Source organism: Betta splendens, chromosome 12 (assembly GCF_900634795.4).
Source record: "Betta splendens chromosome 12, fBetSpl5.4, whole genome shotgun sequence".
NCBI classification, from domain to species: Eukaryota; Metazoa; Chordata; class Actinopteri; order Anabantiformes; family Osphronemidae; genus Betta; species Betta splendens.
Genome location: NC_040892.2, coordinates 2490682 through 2514731, shown reverse-complemented (window position 1 = coordinate 2514731; position 24050 = coordinate 2490682). Strand labels below are relative to the sequence as shown.

The window sequence follows — 24050 nt, the reverse complement described above, 5'->3', positions numbered from 1 at the left end:
AATGTGATTAAATCCTCCAATAAATGTGAGTCCATGACTTTGAGCCTTCAATTAGCCAACACATAGTGGATGTTAGGTTGAACTGCATGTTAAGGCTCCTTCACATAAATATTGATCTACTCACTGTATTAGTCGTGGCTTTTACGTCTCTGCTTTGGACAAAAATATCTTATAAATTCAGCTGCTGAAACTCTGTATTCATATAAAAAATGTTTTTTATACTGTATTTTGTATTTTTTAAATTTGAATAAACGTAACTCAGGGCAATTATTTCAGCGAGACTGACTAATACACGAATGACTGGCAATATTTATTATATAATGCATGTAATCCACAATTCATCCATAATTACATAACCGACATATATTTTGATGAAACGCATAATTAAATGCAAAACTGCGTGTTGCATATTCATCCATTCTGTAAAAGAACGGCGCCAGGGAGGAATCCACGTTACGTGCCGCCGCCGCCGCCGCAACTCAGCAAATCACCGACCCCGAGGCTGCACGTGAGGAGCTCCGTGAATGCGAAGCAGCATCCGCCTTCGTGGGCCACGGTAGGAACGACGTGAATGCTCTTCATCCTCATTCAAGGAGCCCGAGCGACGGGAACGCACGGGCCAGACAGCCTTGCGTGAAACACAAGGTCCCCACGCAGAATTAGGGACGCCTCGCTGGACCCGTGCAGCCTTGTCCCCGCCCCCCGACGAGGCACAGCATCCGTCCTCATGCGCTCGCACGCTGCGTGAGCCCCGTCAAAAGCGCAGAGCGGTGGCTTCTGTCGGACCGATGGAGTCGTAGTAATAGTAGTAGCGACAGGATTCATCCCCAGCGCGCCGCTTTTTTCGCCCGTGTTCCTTTAATGGATTCGCCTTTTCTCTGGAATACTGCTTCGTCCTGTCGCGGTGAGTGTGTGCGTGTGCGTGTGCGCTGCCGCGATGCCTGCAGATGCTGTGGGGGGAGTAACGAGAGGCGACGGGACTGTGGAGCTATTGTCTGTTGCTGGGGGAAGTTCGGACCCGCGCGGGGTCGAGACGCGGCGGAACCGTTTGATAGAACGTGTCCGGGCCGGTTTGTGAATGGATCGGATCGCGGCTCGGGTTCGGTGGGAGCGTGCGGACAATAGTGTGTGAGTGACTGTGGAGAATCGATATCGGTATTTACACAGACACCTGTCTCCAGCGGCAACAGTGACCGCCCTCCGGCGCGCGTTCACGCCGCTACGCTCGGATCGGTGCAGATATTAGTGAAGCATCCTTCACCGAAAACACGAGTGTGCGAACGCGTCGCCTCCGTTGCGGAGCAAGCGTGTCCTCGGTCCCGCAACAACAAAAAAACCCCTCCTCATCTCCCCGCCCCCCAACACCAGAGAGCGACTATTCACTCAGTGCCCGCACGCGCCTGTTCGGATCACTCAGACTGAGGCCCCTGGTATAAAATCAGTGCAGCGCGTGTCATCAGCCCCTGATTGCGTCTCATATCGTCACATTCGGCTCAGCTTTGGCCGCGGGGAACGGATCCCAAAACAGGCCGGTCAGTGCAAGTGAAATGTTTGCAGGTTCGATTCCCTGGTGCGTGTCTGATTTGATCCTCTAACTTAATCACACGTGCTTCAATGAAATGTGTTCCGGTGGGAAAAAGGAGGGGATGCAGGAGAGAGGCTGCGTTGAGTGTGTTGCTGCTCAGCAGGAGCCAGTTGGCGACTGGGCCCTGGAGCCAGTGCTGCTCACTGAGCCGCACGGCGTTCGCCGTGATGACCTGGAGTCAGTGTCGAATACGAGCAGTGGAAGACGTCTCCCAGCTCGGGATTTGCAGGTGGAATCTGCGAGTTTGTGTGTTTTTGTTGTGCGTGCGGTGCTTCCTGCCGGTCCCCAGTGCAGCGTTACTCAGCAGGCGGCATCAGGTGAGCTGTTAGTGGCTGTGAGCACTCACTTTACCTTCACACTGTGTTTGTGGTGTGGGTGTGAGGACATGTCCTTTGCTCACAGTTCAAAAAGGCTTTTATTCTGAAGGAGCTTTTCCTGCGTGCATTTACCTTTCCTCCCGACGTTGTGACACTTCTGAGCGACCGGATGACGCAACGAGCTCCGGTCGCGGTGACATCACTGCGCCTGGAAGTGATGCACGGTCACTGGCAGCATCCGTCTGCTCCCGACGGCAGCCGCTGGGACGGAACTCGCCGCGACGGCTGTGGGCACCGTTCTCATCACAGCGGCGGTCGCGTCACATCTCCGTCACGTGTCCATCACAAAAACACGGTTTCATTCCAGTTTGGTGTTAGATGAGGTTATGAGATTACGTGGCATTTTGTTTTGAGCCAGTGAAAATCAGTGATTTCTCCATGTTATTGGGTAAAGTGGTGTCCAGTACTGGTCCATCCATTATCCTAACTTGGACCTGTCTGTCCCATCTAGTCCAGCCTCTCTGACTGGGACCCTCCCAGTCTGGCGCCTGATGAACTGGGTTGTCCTCTGATATACATACAATCACTGTGCTGTTATTGATATGACCTGCAATGTCTGATGGGAAACCGAAAACCACGTCTGCTACTGTCCATCCATAAGTCGAACCCGTTCCTCAGTGGCTGCACTGCCCAATTATCTGACACCTGATCTGTCTGTTTGAGTGATATCTGGATTGATATCTGATATCAGTGTCGGAGAACTCATCCTCAGTGCAAACTGACTCCATTTATATATGTGACCCACTTTGTCACATTTCATTATTATTCAGGCAATATTTCATGAAATCAGCCTCATTCTAGACTGTGAAGGACGACGACAGCAAAGTTTGCTGTTGTGCTCACTTTGAGGAAAAGCCTCTGTCACAGCTGTCACCAGCAGCGGCAGGGATGTTTGCATGTACTGCATGTTAATAAATCAGCACGTCTTCACAGTATCTGACAGTGACGGACCACGAAAGCGTCTCAGATTTCCACAGATACATCAGCACAAACAACCCAAATTCATCAGAGTCGGCCCTCGTCTCCACAAACACGCTTCGCTGTTACAGTGTAGTGCATTTACTGTAACGCGTGGCACAGAAAATGCTTTTCGTGGAGAGGTGATGTGCTGAAATGTGTCAGCTGCTGCAGAAAGTACAGGGGAGACAGCAGTCAGCGCCTCGCTGTGTTAAAACACACACACCGCCCGTCTGTACTGTGGCGAAGCTGCAGGAAGAAGTGACCTCTGAACCCACGTCTGATATCCAACACTTACTATTGATCACACACACACACACACACACACACACACACACACACACACACACACACACACACACACACACACACACACACACACCCTGCCCATGGTCCGCTGATAGCAGGTATTCGATTAACTCTGTGTGGGGGGCTTTGCTATTAGCGCCGTGGAGTTGTCGTGATTGGGCAATAAATCTGTCACTGTGATGTCTCCGGGGGATGATTGGCTCTGAGAGGAGATAAGGCTTCCCTCAAGAGATTGATCCCTGCTTTTATCCACGAGGAGGCTGATACATACAAGCAAAAGGCTGAGGAAAACACAGGAAGCAGTAATAGTTACGCTGCATTATGCGGCCGGGCGTCTGCTGTATATTTACGAGGATGCTTGGGTAATTTGAGGGAAAAGTGGTATGTTGTTGGCTCAAATGGGTGTTTTTATGGCCTGCCAGAATCTGATCTGAGCCGCTCAGCGCAGCCTCAGCGCGTGTATAATTAGCCAGAGAGCCAATGGGCGCTAATGGAGAACTACTTCAAGTTGCGGCCAAATATCCCGTCAGGCCGAGCTCCGCGCTCGTGTTTTGGTTTTGTCACATTTGCATTTACATTGAAAACAGAGTAATGGTGATAAGCGTTGACTTGTCTCCATGGCAACGCTTGTTATGTACAGTAGATTGAATCCAAGACTCTTTAGTCATGAGCACTTTACTGTTGTTGCTTTGAATGACGTCACACGGTGGTTGTACTGAGATGACGCCTTTTAAAAGCCTTATAACAGTACATTTTATTTATTCATGTGGTTGAGATACCGCAGCAGTGAAGCAGATACTATGGTGGTTGTTAGACTAAAAGGATGTAAATACTCATAGGCCCAGAGTTTGATGTAAATATAGACTGCTTTCAGGAGCTGGTACAAGACAGCGTGTGGAGAAATCTCAGCACAGAGAAAAGATGCAGAAACTCTGTGAGCAAATGAAGTAACCTGTCATAACACGCTAACGGACCTGAGGAAGATGTTCATTAGGATTTAAGGCAACAGCCACGATTACTGCAGCATATTATTTCCAGCAATCATTTTTTACAACATCTCATTTAAAGTATAAGTAAAATAGAGCCTCAGTAACTGCAGTAGCTTATTTACACCCAAAACACTTAGTGTGTAATGAAATATGAATGAAATATTACTGCATTTTTGTATTGTTACCAGACTTGAGAGGAACCCAGACTGAGCGACATTAAAACTGTGGGAAGGAGCTGAAAGCAGCTTCAGACACAAATGTGACTTTGCTTAATCGGTAGAAAGACATGAAGGTGAAACTGAAGCTACTGTAGCAGCTGAGGCGAATCGCTCAAATGTCTGGATGAAGAAATGTGTCTGAAGGCTGTTGAAGCTGTAAATTCTGACACAAACAACCTTAACCTTCATCTCAGCACGTCTCTGCTTCTCTGTACTGTAAAGTGTTTCTCCGTTGTTTTAAACTTATCTTTGAAAGGATTTCATTTTTTTAGTATAATATTCATGATCTTTTACTGTTTCTACCAGGTGCTGCAGTATTTTCCAGCTAAGTCAACGGTTTCTGGTATTTAGGTGTTGCTTATATACTGTACAGTACATGAAGCTACTGTAGTTACAGGCAGTAAAGCCATTTGTAGCCAGTTTATTCCTTCAGCTTCTCACACGCGTACACTTATTACTTATTACCGTGGTTTGTTGGCATGTGTGACCAGTCTAAGGCCTTGAGCCGGGGGTCGGGAGGTGAAAGCTTTGCCCCTGCGTCATCTGTGTCTCATTTAATGACATTTGATAAAAAGCTCAGCGTAAGTCCCCCAATGAAAACTGTATTTTTTGAATAGTAATGAGTTTTGTGTGTCAACACTGGGTCTCATGGCAGCTGTTAATTATGCATTTAGACATTTTTACTGTTTATTGGTTTATAGCAAAAAGGGAAATGCACTTTTATGACTTGTTAATGATCTTGTTTGTTCTACTGTTTGTTTTGGAGGCGACACGCATTAAAACAGCCTACAAATAAGTTTCCATATGTGCGAACGTGAGGTGTGAGATGCAAAGGTGGAACAGAGAGGTACGAGTCTCCTGGAACAACAGTGATGTGACAACGTGACGATAATAGATGTGAAAATAATAATTCCATGACAATTTCAGCAAAGAAATATGTTTCTCTGTAGTCTAATAAAAAGGCTCGTCGGTGTAGGGTGACAAGCTGAGTTGGCACATTTCCCAGCAAACAGTTTTGATGCACTCCATCTGCCGAGAAGGGAAACTCAGAATAGCTTCCTCAGGGGGCTGCAAGAGTGTGTGTGGTGTTTAAACAGCATAGAAAAGTAAAAATTAATCATGTAATCGGTTCTGCATAAACCTAGAGCGTACTTTATTGCTGTACGTTAAATTATAGCAGGTTTTAAATAGCTGTGTCATAATCAGTGTTGGTGTCTTGTTGGCTGCGGTTGAAGTGGCTTTAATCGATCGTTTAATTATAATACGTCAAATGATAATATTCGAGGATTGAACTCGAATGTTACGCAGCTGCAAATCTTCACATCTGGCAAGTAAAGATGAGCTTAGCAGGTGTTTCACAAACATGAAGGAGTTAAGTTTTGGGCAGAGAAGGGCAGCGAGCCGCCGCCAACGCTCACAGCACTAACAGGAAGTGATATTTCATTTTCCAGCGCTCATATTTTGTCTTCCTGGTCAATCAGCAGCTCTGTCACTGTGACAGTTCAGCTTTTTCCAGACAGACTGTCAGGCCCCAGCTGGACACAGGAGATGATATTTCTGGGTTTAATATTTCCCAGGCAGATCTTCCATCTTTGAGGGGAGAGCGGTTACACTGCATGTCTAGACAAAGTCATCACTGCAGCCGAGCAGAGGAGACGCTGATGAGTCCCGACAAGGCCTGCGGGAGCCCATCTGATCACCTTTCATCAGACCGTAATTAACCGGAGGAAACCTCTCCTCGGCTGCGATCTTTGAACTGTCCTCTGCGTTTGTGACGTCTCCAGGCCAAAGAGAAGGAGAAATCGCGTTTCTGCAGGTGGCGCAAACTCTGAGGCTGCGTTTGACAAACCCGCGTTCTCGGTGACAGAGTGGAATCAGCGGTCTCACAGTCCAGCTGTCACATGGACAGTGTTTGTCTATTCCCTCTGCACCGCGGCCTTCGGACTGGAACTAAAATTAAACCCTGGGCTGCACAAAAACTACCGCACATGTTGCTTTAGAGTCACGTTGCAGCATCAGGATGAGTTGTGAAATAGCGGCTCTGCCATAAAAGAAGCTTAAAGTATTTATTTTTTTTGTCGTTGAAGGGTTTAGTAAAATGTAATTCAGTGTTTTAGATGCACTGATCGCCGTCTATAAAATCAAATAAGATCCATCATTACAAAGGAAAGTAAAGAGAATCACGTTGAACACAGACAGATAACATGATACAAATCTAAACTTTACATTGACATACTGTAAATAAAGTGAGTGTCTGTAGCTGCACGAACCATTTCCACTTGACTGACTTGATAAAATTATGTTTTAGTGGAGTTGAATGGAATATGAAAATACCTGTTAATTGTTCCTGCTGAAATTACCACATGAATAGTTATAAATATATAATATAATTGTGCAATTATCTGGGCCTATTTATAACATAACAAGGATAATTAATGAATTTCTTCACTGCAGCCTCCACCTGAAATCTAAGAAGCAGCAGAGTCGCTGCACGACGGGCAGCAAAGACGTGATTTAGTGCAAGCAGTTAAACCGTCGTGGCTTGAAAGACTTTTCAGGTGAGCGCTTTCAGTTTTCATGAACTGGAAGATCAGCCGTCATCTAAACAACCTCTGCCCGGCCGTGTTAGACAGATAGAGGATGAAGAACAAGAGCTTGTTTTCAGGTAAAGATGTGAACTGTGCAGCTCATCGCCTCAGCAGACGCGTTTCTACACCCACCACATTAGCTGAGCGCTGAGTGAAAGCCTCTAAAAGCTGAGGCCTACACTCAGTTTGTCACCTAATGATGTCAGCCTGCGAAGACGGACGGCGTGTGAAATGAGTCGGCTTAAGCAGCGAGAGGCTGATTAGATCTGTCAGAATCACAGTCCACCTCCAAACCAGGAGAGTGAAGGCTGCGGTTTGAAGGGTTCGGAGCTGTTTGCTGCAGCTGGCAGTTCAGAATCTGCATCCACATCCATGCATCCGTCGACCCCAGACCAGAAGCACAAACGCAGCAGAATCAGTTGTTGAGCTGCTTTTGAGCCAGAGTTATTCTCACACCTGTGTCAGTGGCAGATGCAGCCTTTAAAAAATTACCAATTTGCTCCTTTTTCTCGGGCCTGGCTGTAAAACAAGACTCTGACTCTCCACTGCTGCTGCACAGAAGGATGGAGATTTCTTTAACGGCTAATTCAGTTCAATCACAGCCTCGTTTATCACAGTTTAGAGTGTGAGCGGTTCAGGTTCTCACCAGAACGTACAGTACTGGAAGACGGCGTAAGGCTTTAGAACCCACGGGGTCCGAACACATCGAACGGTACCACAGCACATCCTTTCTGTTCCAGAAACAAAGCTGTGAGTTTACTGACAGGTTCATTGGTGCTATCACTCGTAGCTGCTACAGTAGCTCCTCAGAGCCCAGAGTTCAGAGATCAGACCCGGACTAAGTCCTGTAACTGGACTGACAGTGGAAACGCTGGGAGTCCGACAGATGATCCGCTTTTCTGTGATTAGATATTAAGCCTTGTTTCTGTCTTGGCAGAGTGAGCTGCTGTGAATCCTGAGAGGAGAAGCCTCCGACAGGAGACAAGATGGCGTCCAACAACACCCTGCGCAGCTACTCCATCATCCCATGCTTCATCTTTGTGGAGGTAAGAGGCCGTGTGTTCACGTGTGAGCGATAATCTGCCCTCGACGGTGCAAAGTTCAAAACCGCACATGATGAAAGTGTGTGTGTGTGTGTCTGTGTGTGTGTGTGTGTGTGTGTGTCTGTGGCAATTTAACCATTAGCAAATGACCTCTTCAAGTAAATTATACACAGTTAACCAGAGCGTAAAGTGTTGGAGCGAGTGGAAGCGAAGTGTGTGTGTGTGTGTGTGTGTGTGTGTGTGTGTGTGTGTGTGTTGTGCTACTACTTCCATATTTAATTACCCTGTCAGCTGAAAGTCCTTAATCAGAGAGATGTCTCTGGATGCCTCGCTTCGCTCGCCCCTCTCTCTCTCTCTCTCTTTCTCCTCACACTCTGCTGCGTAACTGTCTCCAATGAGTTTAATTGCATGTCTCTCCAGTCTCCTTAATCCCATGTTTTTTTACTGGAGGAGTCAAATGTGAGTCTTCTGCATATGATCTGCTCTAATCTGTCTCCTGATGTTTCACCTCCGCCGTTCGGCAGTGCATCGTGGGACGTCGTCTTTGCCCCCATGTAGACTTACTTACTGACGACGTCCCAGTATTACAAATCCTATTCTGCCTCTTCATCCACTAGGGGCAGTGTTGCCTTTAGCGAACAATTAGCCAAAAATGAACAATTAACAGGAACATTAATTTAATTTAGTACAAAATGCAATATACAAAGGAAGTATTCACTCATATTCCTCCATGTTTCTCTATGGTGCACACACTGTACTCAGACTTCCTTTAAATTCCTGTCCTTTATTTCAGCTCCTTCTTCACCGTCTATCTCCCGTCTCCCTCTGCCCATCCCTGTTTTCTCCTCCTCTCTTCTTTGATGTCTCTGTCACATCCTCAGCGCCTCATCTCCCCCCCCCCCCTCCCTCCGCTGAAGCTGCCTCCCCCTTCATCGCTTCTGTCTTACACTACCACAGGTGTCCCCTTCTCTCCTTCCACCTTCTTTATTCCCTGGTGCCTCTCTTGTCTCGGTGCTTCTTTGTTTCTCCCCGTGTTCCTTTGGTGTTACTCACCCAGCCTGTAGGGAGGCAGGGGGACAGCGGTGTCACGTGATCCGGATGCTGCCTCCTGATTGGAGCAGCCGAGCCGTGCAGCTCAGCGCCAGAGGCGGTGTGACAGGCAGGATGTTTATTTAGCATGATTTTTTTTCCTCAGCTCACTTGTTGCTTCACTTTCATCTGTTACTTAACCTCCAGAGCATCATTTGTTGTTGCCATTTGCGATTGCTGTGGAAGCGACAGGGCTGCGAGATGAAAAGGGGATAAAAATGGGATGAAAAGCAGCAGGAAGACGGGACACATGGGAGGGAGAAATAGATGAGATGAAGGAGACTGAAAACTGTAGAACAAAGCGAAGGGGAAGGAAGCGAGCGCTTGCAAAAATGGCAAGAAATTAATTACAGCTGGAGCTGGAGGTGAGCAGTGAAGAATGAGGAGAGCGCAGATACATCCTGTAATGAGATTATGTAACACACGTCGCTCTGGGCTTTCATTCATCCAACTGTGACGCATTGGACTCAAGTTTGGCGTAGAGAAATGCAAACGTGGCTACGTTTGCAGCATCATGTGGGGCTGCAGGGGAAAAAGCCAGTCGTCCCGTCCGCCGTGATAAGACACTGCATCACCTACACAGCCAGGCTGCATTGGCGTGCTACAGTACACAGTGTGACTGCTGCACCGATGCAATGTCTGGATTTTAAAGAGAGGCTTTTGTTGTGTGCTTTGGAACAACGCGCGGCATCGTTAAACCTGTTAGCTTTGTGCCTGAGCTAGCATGAGCGGCTAAATAAACAGGAGTCACGGTCAATCTGTGGGCTCCAACACCTGATCACACATGATGCTGATGAGCAGCTTAGTTACTGTAGGAAGTTACAGTAGGATTCCATGCTGAGGAATGGAACTTTCCCATCACAGCACTGATTAAACAGTAATATGATGAAGAACATTGCCATTGTTGATACAATTCTGACACCATCTTTATGTGAAACAGATGTTTTCTAATATTATAAGACTGTTTTTTATTATAATCAAGTTCGAAACTATTTATTTTCACAGTTGTTCCTTCTCCACTCTCTCACTTCTTGGTTGGCTTCATTCTGAAACCCTTCCTCTGTCAGCGTGATCCGTCTTCCTCCTCACATCATAAAAACAAGCAGGAGACGTTACATAAATCCAGAGTTAAGTCCTGGATTTTTATTTCACGGTCATGTGGCGTTGAAGAGAGAGGCTGAATAAAACATCCATCTCATTGTACTGGCTGGTGGAACCTAATGGTGATATGACACCACCGTTATCAGTCCCGCTCCAGACAAGTATCCAAAAGGTTAGAACCCAATGATGAACAGCGAGACGTGAAAGCAGTCCACAGGCTCCACTAAAAATAAATCAGTCTTGAAGGACGATCGATTATTCAAGGAATTTTCCCTTTTCATTTAATTTGGTCATTCATCACTTGTACGTTACTTCGTTCTTCTTTCTTTGGAAGTTCATGTTGCTTTAATTGTCCACCACACTTTCTTGTAATCCTTCACAGTCTTGACTGATGGAGGCACAATTGCTTCAGCCTGGAAGCTATTTCACCCCATCATGAGAAACACAAACACCTGCTGAACTGAACAACGAGATGTGGTTTAATTATTCTGAGCTTTTGGATTATTATTAATATACCTGATGCACATAGGACAACAGCCCAAACTCCCTGTAGAACCACTGACCCAGTTTTTCCAATTTCTGGAATTGAGTGGTTTTGGAGTGGAAACTTATTTAAGTTCAGATCATATTTTCATTACATACATTTTACATGATTTAGAAACAACATGGTTTTCCTGTTCAAAGATGTGATAGTGAACAAATGTGTTGTTAAATGCTAACGGAGGCCGACGGCTGCTTAGAAACGCCCAGAACGATTCTGGGCTAAAAGAGGTGAATTACACCCAGTGAGAGCAGGATGGAGGCCGTTTACAGCAGCTCATCCCGTTCGCCCTTCACACTGCTAATGCAGCGCGACACTGGCTGCAGAGAGAATAGGACAGAGCCGCAAACTGCTGTGTGCGTCACGGGCCAGGTGCACGATGCAGAACTAGACTTTTAGTCTGGATTGGGGTCAGGACGAGCTCCATCACATCAGCACAGCCCTTCGTCCTGTGGCCTGTTTGTGTGGAGGAGATGCACTGAGCGCTATGAATTGTGGTTACCTCACAAACTCACTGTTACCAAAGGGTAATTATTCACAGGACTAATAATGAAGCTCAGCCTGGTGTTCGATCCCGTTTGCAGGTGAACCTGACATCGGGAAGCATGTGATCCCTCAGGGTGTTTTTTTCATTTGCATGTTTTCAGAGCAGACCTTCGAATAATTTTGCTGCTGATTACGCAATTGGAGCTTGTTTGTGAAACAGGAAAACATTAAATTATTCTGTATCTGTCTGTGCTGTGTGGAGTCTCCTTGAGTAGCTCCACTGCAGCCGATCCAACAGTTACGAGCAGTCAGGTTGTGTCAGGTGTGTGCATCCAGGTGTTTCCTGCTGATCTTTACTGTCACTAAAACTTTACCACCACAGCAGGAAAGAAAATTCCCTGGAAAGTTCTCAGTGTGGTGAAATAAACCACTTTTTGTTCTTGATTTTTAAGTACAACACACACACACACACACACACACACACACACACACACACACACACACGGACACGCACGCACACACACACACACACACACACACACACACACACACACACACACACACACACACACACACACACACACACACACACACCTGGAGGTCTCCACATGACCATCTGTTACAATACTGAATGTGCCAACATTTGTCCCCTGTTTGAGGTAAACAGACTTTTTTTAATTATTATTTTCACCCTCACTGTCTGAACCTCGCTGACCATATGCCTCAGTCTAGTTTGCACACCACAATGAAGATGTTTCTAAATAAGTCTTACTAATATTATTGTTTTTGGTTAATGTCTTCCATTATACAGAAGGCATTAAATGCCAAAATGTTTTTTGTTTAACAGTAACAAGAGCCACAATACTATTTTATTAGCTGACACAGGTTTTGGTTTGTGACCATCTAAAAGTGCTAAACTTGCCCAAATGTTTTTTGAAATGTCTTTGGTTAAAATATGTTCACTGTTATAAATGGTTCACTAATGTTCAGGAAAGACTGATATACTATTACAGAATGTACAGTAGCTTCTCTATTGAAACGAATGCAGCTGCACAGTGACACCTGGAGTCAGGGAGGAGTACTGCACCTGGCTTGATCCTCATTTTAGAAAACAACTACTTACTCATGCTGTTGCTTATGATACAAAGTCTAATCTGGTGTAATAACATCACATATTTGATCTTATTATCATGTATCATTGCCTGTGGCCATGGACAGTGCAGTGGTTGCTGCTTGGCCATGCTGATTTTCCGCTGCTTTAAATGACTAATGTTGACTTTGTAGATGGCAGCAGTCCCACATGACTCAGATGTTCATTTTCTTCGAGCTATGATGACGTTAGAGCTCCTTTCTTCTCAGTGGCACCCGTCCCGGCGTAAAACTGTGGGAAAACATCTTGTTACTTTGCTGTTTTTCAAAACCGCAGCATCGGGCGCCAGATCGCGCAGATTGGCGGCACGACTGGCACATTAGCGGCGGAGTGACGCAAATGCAGCCGATTCTCTGAAATCGCATCATAATCCGCGCTCCTTGTGATGTGTTACACTTTCTATTCCGGTGTCGGTTCGTTATCAGGATCTAAATATACCATATATGAAAGGAAACACAAAATTGCCTACAGCCGATTCTAGAAAGGGAGAAAAAGGAGGCCAGAGACAAAAGATGATGTTAGAGGGATAAAAGGATGAGGGAGGAGAGGAGGTGGTAAGTGATGGTGCTGCTGCTGCTGCTGAGGGTGGTGGTGGTGGTGGTGGTGGTGGGTAGGCTGCTTGAACACGACTAGAGTTAGCATGACACAGAGAAACAGAGAGAGAGAGAGAGAGAGAGAGAGAGAGAGGCTGAAGGAGATTTTGGAAGATGCATGCGTTCACTTTTAGCATTTCGCGCCGTTACACACATTCCACAGCTGAGAGAGGAGCGAGGGGAGGCTCAGGGAACGGCTGCAACACAATTCACTGAATTCAACAAACTTTTGGAGCGCCGGGCCGTCGGCGAGGACCGACTCGCGCTAACGGCGCCGACATGTTTTTCTTCCAGCTCGTCATCATGTCCTGCACGGTGCTGCTGGCCTACTACATGGAGTGCACCGACCTGTTCAGCGTTCACGTGCAGGGCTTCTTCTGCAACGACGCCGAGCTGATGAAGCCGTACCCCGGCGCCGAGGAGTCCAGCTTCATCCCACCCCTCATCCTGTACTGTGTGGTCGCTGCCGCCCCCACGGCCATAGTGAGTACGAGTCTCTCTGCTGGCAGCACAATGTGTGTAAACAGCAAACAGTGACGTGAGGTGTTGATTCAGGCGTTCTCCAGCTCAGCACCCGTCTGATTTCACTTTCCCATCAAGTCAAGTCATAGCATTGTCTTTTATTGTAAGTTAACAGTGCTCAGACAGTATAATATTCAAATGATGATGCTCATATAAACTGAAACACAACTATGATGATTATTTTACCCAAAATATGCAAAGGGGTATTCACAATGCTTCATTATTTTCTGAACGTGAATGTAGAAACACACTTACAGCAGCAGACGTTGTAAATATTCATTATCTACAAACCAAATGTTTAGGGATTCATACAGCTGAGGTAGACGCAGTAGCAGACACCATCCACCAGGTGGCAGCCTTGCCCCGTACAGTCAAACCAAGGAGCGCATGTGGTCTGTGGGAGGAGGCCGGAGAAGCTACACACAAAAATCTGTTTGATGATATTTGGAGCATCACACTTCATGACCAGTTTGTGTGGGACATTTGAAAATTGCTCATAAACAAATCTGTTCTTCTGTTTTCGCTCCATTGTATTTAAGGAGAGTAAACTAGTATAAAAGCTGTCACTCGGCACGAACATTTGGTGACAGAGGAGGCCACAACGTGAGATGAGGAGTGTTAATTGTCCTCCTCAGTTCCCATCATGAGCCGAGCGTGGGTTTAAAAGCAGCCAGCTTCGCTCCCGGCTCCTCTGCAGACGCGTAGACGCAGCCTGAGCAGAACGCGCTGAGTGTCTTCAGCCTCTGGATCACTGGGGGAGTCTGCGTCTAATGCACGTCCTGATAGCTGCTGTAGATTTACTGCGGCAACGTGCTAATCATCTTCTGTTGAGTGCTTTAAGGCAAATCCCCAATTTAGGGATGAAACGCATAAAGTGTGAAGGCTTTTAGCAGCGATCCTGGGTTTTATCTTCCTTTAAAATCAGGCATTGTCCTTTTTCTGTTTCTGAGAAATATCTGATGAGGAGATATTATTAAATATGTCTCTGCCTGGGACAAAGTCTCACCTGGGTTAAAGCCACATGCAATGGACATATTAAAGCCACTCTACAGCTGGTGAAGGATTAGTTAGTTGTAAATTAAATACTGTAAATGGATATTTTATAATATGCATCATTGACTATGTACAACATTAATGAACGCCACCCTTTGTTTGATCAGATCTTAGTAAGATTAATATTGGTTCCCTGTTACACTCCAGCTCAAATGTGCTGCCTCAGCAGTTTGGCTCAGCTGCTGGTGCTTTCCCGTCTCTAGCCTGTTGATGTATACAGTATTTGCCCTTTGTAATCCACAATTTCTATATCAATCCGTATGTTTTTCCAAAGTTTTTAATTGTGCCCTTTGAGAGTGCTGTGTCAGGTGCTCGAGCTGCTCCTGACACAGGCCGGATAATTTCCTGTCTCCGCATGCGTCATAAAGCAGAGAGGTGGACGATCGCAGTTAATGATGACAGCGCTGGGATGTCGGCCAATTAGCAGAGCGGCGGTAATTTATGCTGAGAAGTTCCACATGGCAGCAACAATGGGAGGCGGTGGCGGTTCCATGGGCCGACCTCATGCAGCAGCCGATAAACCCGCTGGGTCGGTTCTGTGCCTTCAGAACCAGCGGGGATGTTCCCATCAGTGTGGCTCCAACACCGACTGGGTCTGAGGTGCAAACCTTTTTCCAGAGCCTCAGATCCACTTCTTTTTGCTTCTTCTATGGAAGGAATCAATACAGAGATGATGGAGTGATTAAAGCCTTGTTAAGCGACATTCATCATCGTTCTGCTTTGAAGGAAGCAGACGATGTGTGACAATCACGCATTTAAATGTTATTGCCTCGTAAAGTGAACGCGCGTGGCTGTTTAGCGGAGACAGAGCCGCATTAACATTCATAGGAGTCAAAGCACTCCTGTAAACGGGGGCGCGGCATAAATATTTTACTTCTGTGTTTTGGCCTCACTTCCTCCTCAGGCTCTGTCAGTAAGTGGCCCTTTAGTTGCTAATTGCATCGCTCTGCTCTTTATTTGCGTTCCCCTCTTTGCTCTTTAATTTTATCAGAGCTTTGTTGTCTGTTACTGTTGATCCAGGAAGTAATTAACCGATTTGTCTATAGACATCTTTCAATTCTCAACTTGTCTGTTAAACACAAATAAAATGTACATCACCTGATCTCGAATGGACTCGGTTTGGACTCCGTCAGACGAGCAAAGATAAAAACCAGTTAAGGTCCGTTTCATCTGACAATCGCTCTATATATTATTTACTAACTGCTCGGTCCTACGCTAACGTTAGCTTCTTGCTGATCAGAACACATAAACAGCCTGTAAGCCAGGAGACGCTTCCCGCCGCCTCGGGCAGTGGACTCGATTGTGTTCTGATCAAAAATTCTCTGCTTTTGGCGGTGGGCAAGGTGGAACCGGCCCCACCATGAATCATTCATCGCCGTTCGCATGGGACAGCAGTCGCATTTCATGTGTGAATAAAAAGAAGGGTAACACGCATTAAAACGGTTCCTCTGAACGCCGTGGCCATTTACTGTCCGTCACTTTAAGGCCTCGCGTGCCATATTTCACGGATCTCCGTGGACGTTGCTGATCTGAGTGCATGTAAATCTGTCACGCCGCCGCTTGGCTTGGTGTTAATGAGGTAATGCAGGAAGAAAAAGGGTTTTTTGCGACTTGTGTGAAAACTTGCATGTTTAACCTTTTCATTCTGTAACTGTGTCAGCTGAATGCCAGCGCGGCGCATTTGGAGATACTTGTTTCCTCTCAGTTTTCCTGACATTTATATAAAGGACAGTGGGGGTTGAAATAAGATGATCAGCCACTGGTAGCTAACCTTTACATACGATATGTGAAGCAGTGAAACAAATAATTCAAGGCAATATTACGTCGCTGGGAAATGTTAAAGTGAGCCTTCAGGAGGGGGCGTCTTATTGGCAGCGTGTTGGTCAGTATTTAAACCGACATTTCTTTCAGGCTTCAGTTAAACGCATTTTGATTTGCCGCCCGCTGCTCAGTCGTACCTGACCATTTGAAGTGAGTCCGTTTGAACATAAAGGCTCCGTTTTTGGTTATGTTGCATTTGAGGACTGATGTTTCTAGTTTTCATTAAACATCACAAGATGCTTTTGATGACAGTTCCATTCAGTACTTTTTGCAGCTCTTGCTTCCTGCTAATGCATGCAGACAGGACTGGATGCAGAGCAGGACCCTCGACTGCCGTCTTCTTTAGCTTTGCTAAGTTCCCCAACGTCACAATACAAAGTTGCCCTTGTTATTCATAGCCATAAAGAAGAAAAGAAATTAGAGTTGCCTCCAGAATAATATCCTGATAAAAAATAAACAAATTTGAGCAAAAATACCCCACAGTTGTGATTTAACCTGGGGCTAAAATACAGGTCTTTTACAAACACACACACCAGAGGCTACAGAACCACACACACACACACACACACACACACACGGTCTCATTGTATGCACACACTCTCACTCATATTTTTGCAGAAGCATTCATCACCCAAGGCAGTTGGCAATGAGTTTCATTTTATGTGTCCAGCAGCACACATTTTTTCCATTAGACCTGATGTAATGTCCACACTATAATGGACCTGAAGAAAGGCTGCATTCAGACACCGTGGTTTATGTGCACAGGCCGGACCGAGGCGGTTCCTCCACCCTGCTGTATAACCATGCTCAACTCAACTCTATGTCTTCTTCTTAGCCTTGTTTCTATTTTGGCCTCTGTCTATGTAGATTTTCATCGGAGAGGTGTCCATGTATGTGATGAAATCAACCAGGGAGGCTCTCCTGGCCCAGGAGAAAACCATTGTGACGGGAGATTGCTGTTACCTCAACCCACTCGTTCGCCGCATCATACGCTTCATAGGTAAGAACGCTTGCCACATCCTTAAAACTGCTCTAATGCCTTGTATGCACGAACAAGGATCTCATGAAACACTCCAAAACATCTCAGACTTGTGACTTCACTGAGGCGTTTCTCTCCCCTCACCCCAATCTACACCCCTCCCTATATCAGCCGGTGTCCTTCACACAATCATGTTCCTGTCCTCTTATAACCCCCCCAACATCCTCCCACGGAGAATACAAAGCAGAGTAATTTCATGGCTAAGCAGGCTGGATAATCAACAGTCATATTTTACTGCTAAAGGAATGCAGACGCAGACACTGGTCAAGATTTGTGGGCTGAAACTGCCAGGGAATGACTCTTCACATTAGATACTGGTACTGTATTGCTTCCTGTTGCTAATCTCAGGTTTGAGCTCGAGTGTAAGGTGGACATGTGTCACAGTTTGAGTGCAGCTTTGTTCTGGTGGAAGCGTTCCATGAATCCTCACCGTCTCCCCGTTCCCCAGGTGTGTTCGCCTTTGGCCTCTTCGCCACCGACATCTTCGTCAACGCCGGCCAGGTGGTGACGGGTGGCCTCTCGCCTTACTTCCTGTCCGTGTGCAAGCCCAACTACACCGGCACCGAGTGTCGCTTCAACCACCAGTTCATCGTCAACGGCAACATCTGCACGGGGAACCCGGTGATGGTGGAGAACGCCCGCAGGTCCTTCCCGTCCAAAGACGCCTCGCTGAGTGTTTACTCCGCTGTTTACCTGACGGTGAGACCAGACGTCTTCTGAATATGTGCTGTAGGACCCATAATTACACTGTGTCATCAAGCTATCGAAATGATAAGCATACATCAATTTACATTAATGGGATGTTTTTGTGTCAGGAAAAATGACTTGATATGCCCGAAAATGCATTAAAAATACTTCATACAAGTGGAGGGAGGATTCAGCACTTCTGGAGAATTGGTTGTGCAAACACTGTGGCCGATAATGGCTTCGTAAAGGGCTGCTTTGAAGAGCTGCCTTTTGACACCTGAGTAATGGACGCGCTCAGCAGCTGAAGAGGGAATCTGAGAGCAGAAGTTCAGATTTCAGCAGGAGCAGGTGAAACACGAGGGCCATGTTGCTGGAAAAAGAGCATTTAATACTTACATCATTTGGTATGAGAGGTGTAAAGGTTCAAGAAGCAAGGACTTAATATTAAGAGACTGGCAGTAAGAGGTTTGCGTGTTTTGTGCATCGTGTAATCTTTTATTCTCTGTGAAAAAAAGCTCTTTGTTTGTAGTTTTTCTGTCATATGATGTAATGTTCTGACATCTTAAGCAGTCTTACTATTCAACGGAGGCCTGGTGCTTCTATTGACGTAGTTCCTGTGGGATCACCTCCAGTTGCTCCTTAGGAAACTTACTTCGTCTTTCTCACGCTCCGCTTCTGTTTCGTAGATGTACATCACCAGCACCATCAAGACCAAGTCCAGTCGTCTGGCCAAGCCCGTGCTCTGCCTGGGGACGCTCTGCTCGGCCTTCCTCACCGGCCTCAACCGGGTCTCGGAATACCGGAACCACTGTTCAGACGTAGTGGCTGGATTTATACTGGGATCCGCAGTGGCTCTGTTTCTGGTAGGAACATGGTGGCCAATGCATTTAAATGTCCACCTCAAAGCAAATTTGTAGAAAAGGTAAAAGTGTTTAAGGGAACCAAGGTTCATTAATTTTGTAAAGTAGCAAAGGAGTTCATTAAAAGGTGATGGGAGAGAAGAGGTGAAGCAAGGTTTATCCTTGAGGAGAGGTTTGTATGCAGGTGAGTGTGGATAGAAGGATGAAGGTCAGGCTGATTAGAAGAAAGAGAGAAAGATTCAAGGTGGTACCTGGATTTCTTCTGAGACCAGTAGTCTCTCTGGTTTTAAAAGAACAAGCTGAAGAAGAGGTGGAGGCCCCGAAAAGGCGAGGAAGGTTGCAGGAAACATTCGTTTTAATTAGTGGTTGTGTTAAAGTCAGAGGTGATGGAGGGAACCACTCGAAGAGAGCAGTGATCTGATTATTTCTGGCTCTATACTCCAAATGTAAGGATGTTATTCTGTCTCTGATAGAGTCATAACAAGAGGTGCAATGTAACAAGAGGTGTAATGTAAAACTACTGTAAGGTCCATCTGCTGTGGTGTGTTGCCAAGCAGCCGGTCTTCAACTGGAAACCAAAACGTGTGCAGTGTTTTCCAGATCAACCCCTCAACTTGATCTCAGGTCAGGAGGGTGAAGGAAATCCGCTGTCAATCAACAACGACATATTTAATGGATTCTGTGATTCCCCAACCCCTTAAATTGAGGGAAAAAAAACAAAGAGTACGAGCAAAAGAAGCATTCGGGTAAAAATTAATTGGCTTGAATGACTAGAAAGACTAGAATGGAATCAGAATCTATGCGTTAACAAGGAGGCAGAAATACCCAAAGGCATCAGAGGAAGCTATCAGCAGTGTCAGTTTTATCTTAAAACGCTCTCCAATGGCCAATTAAGATTGTGTGATATGGTATCAAACTCAATATTAAGGTCATGCAGTTCAGCAGCCCTTCAACAGATGAACATTAAAACCAGATAATCTCCCTTCTCTTAGCGAAAACCAATATCACTTACAGATTTGTTCCTGTACACTGTAAGTATTAAATACGTTATCAGCTTGGATATTTAAGGGTGCAGCTATTAAACTAAGTTACACTACTCAATATACGAGTTCTTGGAAGGATGCTGCAGTGGTCAATGAGGAGGATCCTTGACCTTGAAGGGGATGACGATCATGACCCCAGGGCAGTTAAGGATGTAAGCATTCAGTGATTGATATGCAGAAAGAATCATGCAGGGTTCCTCTGGGAACCATGAACACTATACTGTACATTCAATCACCATCTCAGCAGTTCTGAACCTGCTTATTATCAGCGAAGCGTTTGCTGAAGGTGGTGGCGTGTCCCCAGCACCTGGTCCTGATGGTGGCGCCGAAGGTCATGGAGGTCTCATCATCTGGAAACTGAGAGCGCGTGATAGATGGCCTGGCTGAGGGAAATTAATTGGGCCAAAGAAAGTGGAAAGAAGGTGTAGCATGAATCCAGGCGCTAGCAGCGATCACAGAGAGGGGGATCACGAAGGACTCATCAAACAGCAATTTAGTCCTACAAGAGGTTTGTCCTTTGCCAGCAGATTAAAGGATCAGTGTTAAGCAGTGGGTCAAGGAGACAGAGATGTGTGCCTGACAAAGACAAGGAGGGACATGCTGGCGCCTGCAACAAGCTAACATGGCAAACACAGTGCAGAATGACTGTACACGGTAAATACAGTAGCACCAATGAGATCGTGACAGGATGTGATTCCACCTTTGCGCTGGTTTCACTGTTTAGATTAATGGTCAACTGGGAAACGCCAGTAATCAATAATGTTATAAGTGTAACAGCAAACCAACTTTCTTAAGCATTCATTTACATAAGAAGTCAGACCATTGAGTGATTTGTATTCATTTGTATGCACAGAGCATGGCGTATTTGACACGTGGCGTGTTTCTAACATGTGGAATGGAGGCGTCATTGCTTCATAGCGTCATAGCTGCTGTCTCCTGGTTTCCTGCCACACAGGGAACCTTGAGCGTCCTCCAGCGCTGCATCGCCCTGCTTCATTTTCGCCTTTGCCACTGCCTGAAGGCATGGTTGGCCCGGGGTGGAAGATCCCCCCTCAGGCTGCCGTCTTTGATTAACGGCCTCATGGAGGACTTCACATCCATACCTTTGACAACACCAGACAGTCAGAAATGTACCGCTCGCCTTTTTTTTCTATTTTAAAACAATTCTAACGGACGGACGAATGAAGGAGCGAGGCATAAGTTCACTGCAGCCGCTGGGCAGCGCGCCATGCCACAAATATGATGGGAGCATCTCCACTGACCACATTAAATGATGGCTGACTTTTGTGGACTCATGTAATGTTTGATTGAGTCTTTTACACCCGTATAAACTTTATATAACAGCAATAACTGCTCTCAAGTAGAAAATATGGTGACATCTCAGCAGAAAACCATTTCAGTCGCTGTAATTGGAGCCTAACATCCCAGTGTGCAGTTTAATATAAATTAAAATAAATCAGATTCATTTAATTGACATTTGACATTAACAGCAATGTAATACCAGTGCTGCACCACACAGCATCTGCAGATAATAATCCTGCAAAGAGGAGATTAAAACTATTGATAAGAATAAATTTAAATGGATACTGAGCATCAACATATTTAGTGTTGTTTATTGGTCAAGTCTGGGTTTTATGTCAGGGTTTTTTTGACTTGTTGGTTGCAGCACCAGTGTTATAATAAACATTTTGATAATCCACGGGTACATTTCACATGGGTGTGGCTCTCCACAGGGTATATGTGTGGTGAACAACTTCAGAGGAGTCCACAGTGCAGCGGTGAAGCAGAAGACTGAGGACTACCGGGGTCTGCCTCTAATGACTTTCCCCCGTGTGGAGAGTCCTCTGGAGACCCTCAGTGCACAGGTAGCTAAAAACCTGGACCCCCCCAATCTCTAATCTCTGTAATGCGCATTATCTCTGCCCATTAATTAGCAGCGGCCCCTCGAGGCCTCCAGCTTAAAACAAGAATCCACACACTTTGAAGTTGGTGGAGCTGAATTTGTTGGTGCTACTGTTTTTTGTACAATTAAATTTATGTCAAATTCTTTAGGCTTTTAAATCAATAAACTAAAGAGACTCACTAATTTAGCTCACAATGTTCTTTCTTTCTTTCTTTCTTTCTTTCTTTCTTTCTTTCTTTCTTTCTTTCTTTCTTTCTTTCTTTCTTTCTTTCTTTCTTTCTTTCTTTCTTTCTTTCTTTCTTTCTTTCTTTCTTTCTTTCTTTCTTTCTTTCTTTCTTTCTTTCTTTCTTTCTCTCTCTCTCTCTTCTCTCTCTTCTTTCTCAAAGCAATGACATATGCCCATAAGAACATACAGGCATGACATTTTGCACTACACCTCGGCCCTTTGTCCAAACCCACAGACACCTCACACAGAGCACTCCTGACACTGGCTGACGATGACTTCCTGTACCTTTTTCATTTTCACATCTTTCCCTCCTGCCCTGTTCCATTATCTGTCTTTATTTTTCCTCATCCTCCTCAACCCCTGTTCCTGCCTCTCTTTCGTCCTCCTCACGTATATTTTCAGAACCACTCGGCGTCGATGACGGAGGTCACATGACTAAGGGGGCAGCACCGGGTCACGTTTGCGTCTCCACAGCACTTCCAGACACAATGACGAAGACGCATGCCACGTGGCGCCGAATGCTTAACAAACAACACTCCTGAAATATCTCTGTTTAAATCACCCCAGGAACAAAATACGCGGTGTTTTCAATGGTTCTCATCCAGTCGGGCTGCGCGTAACTCAACCTGACAAAGCACAGATCACAACACAAGTAAACGTAAGCACAGATTGTTTTTGCAGATAAATGGAACCATTTGAAACATGGGGTGTTTTCCTTCCATCACGGTGAGCTGTTTGTAGTTAGAGGACGGTGTTTTGTACATTTTGTAAGAGCGAGCGCGGCCTGTCCTGACCATGGATGTAGTAGGGACTCAAAGACAGCATCAAGCACAGCTTCTGGTTTGCTTCCACTCTATGATTAGAAAAGTCATGAAAAAAAAGATTATGCATATTGTATAAAGGTGAAGAGTTCCACAGTGGAGCCAGACTGACGGCACCACATCCGGCTCCTGATACATCCATGATCCTGACGGTTCAACCTGCACACTTCCTGTCATCGCCATCTATCGCTCTTGGTCTGAAAAATTTGCTATGGAAAAATATTGATGTTGTTGTTCTGTGATGTTTGTCATTTGTACAGAAAAAAGAAAGAAACCTTCTTTTTATTATATCCTTCTGTACATTAATTGACCACGTCAGGTCATATTTTGTAAAGATTTTTGTTAATCTTATGACTATTACTATACTTTATGATCCATATGGACCTGTTTGCCTGCTGTAAACCTGGATATGTTTTGGTATCAGTTTAGGGGAACGTTTGGGGATCTGCCCCGCCTCCTTTCAAGGGAATAACAAGAAGAGTCATGTGACGTCCTCTGAGTCAGAAAATAGGGTTTAGCACCTACAGTATGTAAATGTGTCAAACGTGTTCCACCTGTTTCCTGATTCAGTGTGATGTCGATAGGAGTTCCTCCACAGAGGTCCAGTGGGGCTAGCCTTTCCCAGATCTTCCTGAAGATTCCACAAGTATGTGTTTAGGGATAAGTTTACACAGAAGATCCGATGAAGGACATTGTCATAAAACACTGTATATGAATACGCTGTAATATAAGGAATGTATTGGACTTGCATAGTCAAGTCCCAGCTAGCCCCTCAAAGGAACCTTACTGTTGACTCCGGTTTTACTTCTCCTCCCCGACCCACCAGTGGATTGTGATGCAATGTTGTGACTCCATTTCCTATTGGAAGATATGCCCAGCATGATGAAAGACGTCATGATGTTTTATAGATATTCATAATTTGAATTATAGTCATTATCATTGTGATTATTGTTGTCTTTTACTTTATTAACAAAAAAGCGTTTCATTTGAAATGCTGTATATATTTTTTTTCTTGGTTCGTCCACAGATTAAATAGTCAGTAGCAACAA

The 24050-nt window shown here is 45.5% G+C and overlaps 1 protein-coding gene across 3 annotated transcripts; it reads left to right on the top strand.

Annotated features, from left to right (window-relative positions):
• The first annotated feature begins 414 nt into the window (after positions 1-414).
• On the top strand, positions 415-24050 carry plppr1 (phospholipid phosphatase related 1). Of its 3 annotated transcripts, none has more exons than XM_029168732.3 (8): positions 415-556; positions 7961-8069; positions 13321-13509; positions 17290-17422; positions 17910-18160; positions 18835-19011; positions 21785-21916; positions 22583-24050. In XM_029168732.3, exons 2-8 carry the CDS (start codon positions 8010-8012, stop codon positions 22613-22615), a joined length of 975 nt encoding a protein of 324 aa, XP_029024565.1. In that variant the 5' UTR covers positions 415-556; positions 7961-8009; the 3' UTR covers positions 22616-24050. The 3 variants fall into 3 exon arrangements, with proteins under 3 accessions (XP_029024565.1, XP_029024566.1, XP_029024564.1); XM_029168733.3 differs by lacking the exons at positions 415-556; positions 22583-24050 and adding exons at positions 568-904; positions 22341-22486; XM_029168731.2 differs by lacking the exon at positions 415-556 and adding an exon at positions 570-904.

Coding starts and splice junctions, on each gene's coding strand:
- plppr1 (XM_029168732.3), top strand. CDS start 8,010: ATGGCGTCCAACAACACCCTGCGCAGCTACTCCATCATCCCATGCTTC. Junction 17,423..17,909: donor CCGCATCATACGCTTCATAG/GTAAGAACGCTT, acceptor CCCGTTCCCCAG/GTGTGTTCGCCTTTGGCCTC. Junction 21,917..22,582: donor TGGAGACCCTCAGTGCACAG/GTAGCTAAAAAC, acceptor GTATATTTTCAG/AACCACTCGGCGTCGATGAC.